Here is an 8,297-nt window from a genome sequence, read left to right on the forward strand (position 1 = left end):
CCCCCCCGCCGCCCTCTGTCGACCAGCCCCGGCCACAGTCGATTACCGCTGATCATCCCTGATTTCCGTTGACCACCGCCGACCGTCCTCGACTGCCGTCGACGACTGCTGACATCCGTCAACCACCACCAATCTTCGGTGACCACCGTCGACCACCACCGACCACCGCCGACCACCATCGACCACCGTCGATCATCGCTGACCATCATCCATCGTCGATCATCGCCGACCACCGTTGACCGTACACCGTTAAACGACACTGTAATCTGAAAATCTAGTAACTATTTACCGTATGTGGGACAAGGAGTCGCTGTAATTATCAACATATAGTATATTTTTATAATTCGGCCAGACCTCATGGTTTTTTTCTTTACGAGTTTTCCAAGTAAAAATTTATGGTGTCATCATTGATTGTTTCACTTTTCATCTGAGTGTATGCTGAATCTTCGTGTAATGCTAAGACGATAATCCATCACTCTACCGCCGCGAATTTTCTAGCACACATCAACCATGTTGGGAGCTTGTTTGAATCTTGCTCAAGCTTGTTCAAGCTGATACCTTTTTTTTAATTGGGGGAACATAAAAATGGTAGTTTTGTTTGAAATGAACTTTTAGAATATTTTAAAATAAAAAAAAAAACAAAGGGAAATTTTATCTAATTGTTCCTATGACATGGCATTAGTATTCAGTCCAATAAATAGAAGAAATTTACATATAGTTTTGTCAGTCTGTTTATTTGTATATGTATGTCTGTAAACAAGTCAAATTTGAGCCAAATTTGAGTGAGTTCGACTTGAATCATATTTGACTGAATCGAAATTAATTATATTCGAAATTGGCTAGTGTTTGAAATTACTCGTGAACAATGTGTTCATGTTTGACTCAATTTACATATTCTTGTTTGTGTTCAGCTAGTATTCGGTTAGAAATTGACTCGTTTAAATTAATTATAAAAATAAATGTAAGGTGTTGACTTCGAACCCGCACAATTTCATATTATTTAAGAGCTAAAATGAGGTGAACACAATCAAATAAATGGTTGTTCGTGTTCCGCTCGTTTATTATTTGAGTTTAAAAAAGTTGTCCGAGGTTGAGCTATTAGCAAATAATAACCTTTTTTTAATAGTCCTGTGTATATATAATATTTTAAAATTTTAATTTAATTTTATCATATATTAATCTTCTGATAACATAGATACTTCATTTGTAATATATATATATATAATTTAGAAATAAGAAAAGAAAAAATCATTGCTGGTTGGACTTGCCCAGTGAACGACGGTCTTAGGGACGACAACGAGCAAACATGCTGTTTTATATCAATTCCTTCCAGTGTCAGGTTATATTTAAATACTCGACTCTACTACTACGGCCGTCATGCATCTACTAAGCATACGCCCCTCCGAAGCAGCGGCAGTGAGCTCTTCCACTCTCCCATGGCGTTCGTGCTATAAATTTCCTCCGCCGTCTCCTCCTATCGCTGTCCCTTTCCCACGTGTTCCTACCTCTCTGCAGTGCGCGTTCGAGATTAGGGCACTGTGTAGGGCGACCTCCGCAGGAATGATGGATGACGGGACAGTGACGGCCGAGGCCGCCGCTGGTGAGATGGTATTTGAACCGATCCTGGAAGACGGCGTCTTCCGCTTCGATTGCTCTGGAAATGACCGCGACGCTGCATTCCCAAGCCTTTCATTCGCCGATCCGAAGGCTAGGGAAACCATCATCACCGTTGATGGCAAGCTCCCGGAGTTCGTACCTACCTTTGAGAGACTATATGACCAGCAGATCGTGAAGATTCAGGTTGTGATATTATAAATTTCGTTCTGGGCAGGCTTTAAAAAGAAACGGGTTATTGAGATAGTAATTACATTTTTTTTTCTTTTCTTGTAAAGCTTCCTCTGGGAACCTCGCTCTATGGAACGGGAGAGGTTAGCGGACAGTTCGAGCGGACTGGAAAGAGGGTATTTTTTTTTTTTTTGACTCTTGATTCAATTGCACACAGTAGCTGATGTTGTCTGCGTTGTATTGATTGGTGTGGTCGTAATTGATCACAGATATTTACATGGAATACGGATGCATGGGGTTATAGCTCCGGAACTACATCTTTGTACCAGTCGCATCCTTGGGTGTTGGCTGTTATGTCTGACGGAAAGGCTTTTGGCGTTCTTGCTGACACCACCCGGCGATGCGAGGTTGTTTTCATTTTGTTGATTCATTAATGGATTGACTAACTTTTTTGTTATCTTGTCTCAAGCTGTATTTTTTGAGGCCTGTTTTTTTGGTTAAGTTAGTTTTTATTTAATTTTAATTGCAGATTGATCTCCGGGAGAGTTCTACTATAAAATTTGTGTCTACAGCTGCATACCCTGTGATCACATTTGGCCCCTTCAAATCACCTACTGATGTTTTGATTTCCCTATCTCATGCAATTGGTTGCATACTTAAGCCCATTTATCTGGTTCCTATTAATTTAATTTTCAGCTGACATTCATTTGAACCAGTCGTATTTGCAGGTTTTTTCAACAAAATTTATCAAAAAAGTCTTAAAAATGATCTAAAGATAACATCTTAATCTAATGTTAAAGCAACCTTCTGATTTTGATGAAGGCTTGTTTGTTAAGATAATTGTCATTCTTCAAGCTTAAAATATGGAATTTATGATTTCAGAAGGAGGCTTTAATATGTGTTTCTCTCTAACCTTAGGAACTGTTTTTATGCCTCCCAAATGGTCGCTTGGTTATCATCAATGTCGCTGGAGCTATGAGACAGATGAAAGAGTTCGCAAGGTACTCTGATTTGTGCAGAAATTTTTGATGTTACCTTGATGCAGCCTTTGAATCGTTTCAAATCTATAATAGATAGCAGTAGTAGGGGTTCTTCATATTGAATCTTTTTGTTGCTGAAAGGAAGCTAATAAAATTTGTATCTTGTGCTTAACAATGATCACGATCAACAGCCTCATCCCTGCTAAATGGGGTTGGAAAATTATCGTGAGTGTTTATTATTTGCTTCTAAGTCATTGGAATTACAATTATTATTTTTGTTTCCCTTTTGCCCTTCTTTTACAGATTGCTACCAATTTCCGGGAAAGAGGCATACCCTGTGATGTTCTATGGATGGACATAGACTACATGCATGGTTTCCGATGTTTTACTTTTGACAAAGTATGTTTTTTGTCACCTGAACTGTATTCCTTTATTTACTATGTTGTGAAACCCTTGTGATACGTTTATAAGGATAAAAATGGTGCCCTCATTATTTAGCAGTTTTTCTCAAAATAGGAAAAGAATGTGCGTGCTCATCAAAAAAATACTTTGAGTTTGGTTTTATGCCAAAATGTTAAAGAAGCTTTATGACTAAATTACGTTTGATATGCTGAATTTCATGTATCCAGCATATTCAGAATTTCATGTATCCAGCATTTGTTAGTTCAGTGTAATGTACCGACATCGATCTAGGTTTTACTCTGAGGATGGTGTTTGGTTGTACAAGGATCTAGGGATATTTAATGAGTGAGATGGACAAATTAACATGGCTGGAAATCCTTGTGGCACAACAGGTCTTGCTGTTGGGCGCAGTAAAGAGGGGAAAAAGGAGGCCAACGGTTGTAGTGAGCTCGGATTTGATGCAGATGGAATTCCAACACCTCTACTCTATGAAGATACAATTCCACCACTTGAAGCTTTAGCACTCGGATTAAAGAGAAAAGAAAGAATAGTGTCCAAATGTCCTAATAATAAAACAAAGTTCTCAAACTGGGTCCTAAACATACATAATTATATGTAGCAAACAAAGATGAAAATAATTAAAAATAATGAAATTTGTTAAAAAAAATTAAATAAATGACTTAATAAACAAATATTAAACAAGATGAAAATAATTTTAAAAAATGTATATTATTATAAGAGTTAATTAGTAATATTTCTATTATAAATATTGATAAACTATTTATTTAAATTAACATGTGTACTTTTCTCATGACTATAGGTGTTTTAAAATAGAGGAGATTCAAAACTTAAAAGCAAATCAATTGATATTGAAATGAGTACTTCTATTCTTGAGTTAAAGTAGCATTTTTATTTCTCTACTAAACCAGTTGTATGAATTGTTATTAACACTTTATTAATGCATTATGATTCCTCTATTCTTAAATTTTATTGGTCATTTTAATGTGAATGTTTATAATCTCTCATTATGAAAAATTTTAGATGTTATAATATTAAATATTAAATATTAAATATTGAATGACATGAAAATATGAGTGTTATTGACTATATAAAGTGATTGTTTGTGCATGCTTGATTATGCTTGTTCACCCCTTTATGGTACTAATGGGAGAGCACTAAGTTACTTATACATATTAATGAAAAATGATATTGATATTGATGTATCTTCATTGTTATAAATTTTAGACGGTGCTCTTGTGATGGTTATATACATTTTAAAAAAATATTGAAATGTAAACATTACGATTATATATAGTTAATGTTTAGAATTACCTTGAATGATCATATTAAAAAATACAAATCTTCAAATGATTTTAGATTGATTTATATAAATTTTAATTGATGCACATATTATTTTTTTTTAATTATGATACTATAATTTAGGAGTATGAATATTCACTGACAATAGTTAGTTCACTGTTGTTTTAAACTAATATTTCAAGTTTAATTAATTGATTAAAAAATGAGCAATAGAAGAAGAAATATTTACTGAAAACACATATAATAAAAAATGAGATAAATTTAATTGTATTAATTTAATTTATTTATATAACGAGTCTTCCATTTTTTAAATGTTAGTCATAGAAAATGAATGTAGAAAAATTTAATTTTCATCCTCCGACCAATTATTCTCGCCTTGATTAATTTCAAGTCCTGGGCCAGTTCTTGACAAACCCTCAAGTGAAAAACAAGTCACCATGCCTTTAAGGAGAATCCCTTGACCATTTATTTCAAAGCTTACCATGAAGGATATGCAGTATGAATCCTCCAAGCGCAGAGGAGGCTCACTAATTTTGAAAGGAGACAATATGTCGAAGTCACCCGCGCCACTTAGGGGCAGAAGATGATGAAAATTCTTTTTCACCAAGAAGCTTCAAATGATGGAGAAAAGGTGTCGCTGCGGTTAAATATTGAGTATAGTAGAATAGAGGGTGACTTTGAAGTGAAGGTTGATTAGTTAGATTTTGATGTTCTTATGGATTTGGATGATTTTATTTGGTGGTTCCAAATTGTGAAATTGATTTTTAAGTATAAGGATATTTCACCTGACAGAAAAGTAGCCACAATCAAACTCAAAATGAGTTCTTTCTTGTGGTGGGAGAACCTAAACCGTTTGTGTCATCGTGAGGGAAAAAAAAAAGATTGTAATTTAGTCTAAGATGAAAAATGAGATGACGGGCAAGTACTTGCCAATACATTACATATATGATGTATTTTTGAAACTTCTCCACTTACATCAGAAATACCTCACAATATAGGAGTATACCTAAGGTTTTGAGAATCAAACTGGTTACTGAACTGGTAAAAAGAGAGGTTCAAGTTTCAAAGGTTGAACTGAGGGTTCAACCGAAGGACATAATAAAGTATAAATTTATTTAAATACGACATAAATGATGTAATAATAACATAACATGTGTAATTTAAGAAAAAGTCATTATGAAATATAAAATAATCACTTTAATATTTAAATGACTATCCTTTTTTTTTGTAACATTTTTGATTATTTAAAATATTTTGTCGTCTTCTTTGAAGAAAGTGATTTTCTGCAAAAAAATATTGATAAAAATAAGTTAAGACCACACCTATGTAAAATTTAAGTAATTCTTAATATGCAATTGCACAAACATATAGACTATAGCAATTTATAACATGCACCATATAATTGAAAAAAAAAGAGTGAAAATGTAAGTCATCATACTTATGCAAACATAATACACCATTAATTGTTGAATATAATACTCAAAACTTGAAACTCAAAAGTTCGCCTTTCCAAAACATAAAATATCAAATATGAAATAAGTATGAAATTTGTCTCCAAATCTCAAAATTTGTCTTTCCAAAACTTAAAATTTAAATTATAAAATATGAAATAAATATGAAATTTGTCTCCAAAACTCAGAAGTTTTTTTCAAAACTCAAAATTAAACTTTATCTCTAATTGTTGCATTCTAAAAGCTCCATCATCATAAGCTGATTGTTCAAAATTTGTATCTTCATATGTATCTCTAAATCTTGAACTTAAAGTACTTCATTTATATTATCAACATATTCATTTAAGTTTGCACACAAAATTTAACAAATAAAATCATTTTTAGCATCAACTATTCAAAAGTCTACTGTCTCGATACTTGCATAGTTCAATAGATCATAAATGTTTTTTTTTAGCTTGGAACCTATAAAATAAATAAGGTGTTTAAATCATAATAATTATTATTATAGATAAATTAATAATAAAATGTAATAACATTGAAAATTCAATTTAAAAAAAAAACATACTTATTCCTCAAATTATGGTTGTATTTAATATACATCAAGTTATTTAATCTTTTGGTGTTCCAAATAATTTCTTCTCTTTTTATGAGTTTGTTATAAAATATTGAAAGCTTGGATCACTTTTCAGGTTGCATTTCTTTGGACATCGCGAGAGTAATAGGCTTTCCAACACTTTTAAATTTATATTCATAAAGCGTAATTTCATTCATCGCAAAATTGGGCTTGCTGCATATATCCTTATCAACAATGGGTTCAACTAATCCTTGCAAAACTTCAAGCTTATGACAAAAATTTTCTTGATCATATTGAAAATGTGGATTTAGAAAATAGACAAGCTGAGTGGTCCTACTAATTTTGACATAATTAAACAATCATTCCCGAATCTATTATCTAAAAGGATAAAAATTGTTTCTTTCCCTTTAGTGTTTATTACCATATTTGAGTCACTATAATACTTGCTAGTAGCAAAAGCTAAATCATGCCTATGTCCATAGACACTCTTCAATGTAATATAAGTTGTAGCAAAATGAGTAGCTCTCGTATGCACTATTTATGTACATTTTGGTCTTTTCTTAACCAGGATAATACATAAATGTGATTATAAATAAATATTGTAATCCTCAATGCACCCTTCGCAAGTTTTGTCACATGAGACATGCTATCTATATCATTTAAAATTAAATTCAAACAGCGTGTATCTCATGGTGACCAATAAATATTACTATTTTTCTCATGCAAGAGCTAAGTTGCTTTTTGATAATTTGTTGCATTATCGGTCACTAGTTGCACAACATTTTTTTGGCCAATCTACTCAATGACTTCAAAAAATAAAGATCACAAAATCGTAGTTTCTCTATTTTTATCGGAAGCATCAACAAATAGCATAAAGTTGCTCGACGTGGACAATAAACTAAAAAGTTTAATAGTCTACTCCTGGTATCTGTTCACCCATCAGCCATCAAAGTGCATCTCAATAGTCTACTCTTGGTATCTGTTCACCCATCAGCCATCAAAGTGCATCATATTTCTTTCCTTTTATAAGACTCAACAAGAAGCTTACATTCTTTTTTGCAATCCCTTAGCAAATTAACTCTCATTCTGTGATAAGAATGTAGCTGATATCCATGACTTATTGGAGCTATTGCATCAATTTCTTTTGAGCATTAATAGAATTCAAAGCATTGAAAGAATGCAACTATAAAAAAATCACATTGCAATTGCCAAATTAGTTTTTTGTACAACCTTTTTTGATGCTAAAACACTTTGTAAAGATGGTTGTGATCCAGGCTTGGTTCTGGAAGCAAAATAATTGTCAATTTCATCTATTTTTCTCTTTTCTTTATCAAACCATTTAGGTGAAGAAATTTCTCTTCTTTATTGACACTAATTGATTTACTATATGGGTGTACATTTTCTGTGTCCTCTTGAACCTATTTTTTTTTCTTAGATATATTTTCAAATGTTTTTTCATTTGGTGACGAACATCTTGCGGAACTTTCTTTAATCTCCGCTAAATGCTGCTTCATTCTATTTTTGCCACCACCTTTATGTATCTTTCCATAATTCAAGCACCTGAATAGTTTCTTTCCATATGAATCTTTACATTCAGTGAAATGTTTCCTGGATCCATTTTCTCACAAACACAATGAGAAAAAATGATAGGTTTAACTTTCAGATGGATGTCGGCACTAAAAAGTAAGAAAGGAAGGTTTGTTTGGGGGGGTCGTCCGTAAGAAGCTGTCGGCAGCCGGAATTGAAATCCCATCGCCCGCTTCGGAAGGACGTTTTAATTTACGT

The 8,297-nt window shown here is 33.0% G+C and overlaps 1 protein-coding gene across 2 annotated transcripts in view; it reads left to right on the top strand.

The window, feature by feature from the left end:
• The first annotated feature begins 1,262 nt into the window (after positions 1–1,262).
• The window catches only part of LOC110018570 (alpha-glucosidase 2), a 73,601-nt gene continuing 66,566 nt past the window's right edge, over positions 1,263–8,297 (top strand). For both annotated transcript variants that reach the window (XR_002293364.1, XM_020715919.1), the window contains exons 1-6: positions 1,263–1,800; positions 1,893–1,961; positions 2,055–2,192; positions 2,315–2,432; positions 2,704–2,786; positions 3,069–3,164. Coding sequence is in view for 1 of the 2 variants with exons in the window: in XM_020715919.1 (XP_020571578.1) it covers positions 1,378–1,800; positions 1,893–1,961; positions 2,055–2,192; positions 2,315–2,432; positions 2,704–2,786; positions 3,069–3,164 (927 nt within the window). In the remaining variant the exon portion in view is untranslated. The remainder of the gene's footprint in view (positions 1,801–1,892; positions 1,962–2,054; positions 2,193–2,314; positions 2,433–2,703; positions 2,787–3,068; positions 3,165–8,297) is intronic.

This window comes from Phalaenopsis equestris, unplaced genomic scaffold (assembly GCF_001263595.1).
Source record: "Phalaenopsis equestris unplaced genomic scaffold, ASM126359v1 Scaffold000025, whole genome shotgun sequence".
In the NCBI taxonomy this organism is placed as follows: domain Eukaryota; kingdom Viridiplantae; phylum Streptophyta; class Magnoliopsida; order Asparagales; family Orchidaceae; genus Phalaenopsis; species Phalaenopsis equestris.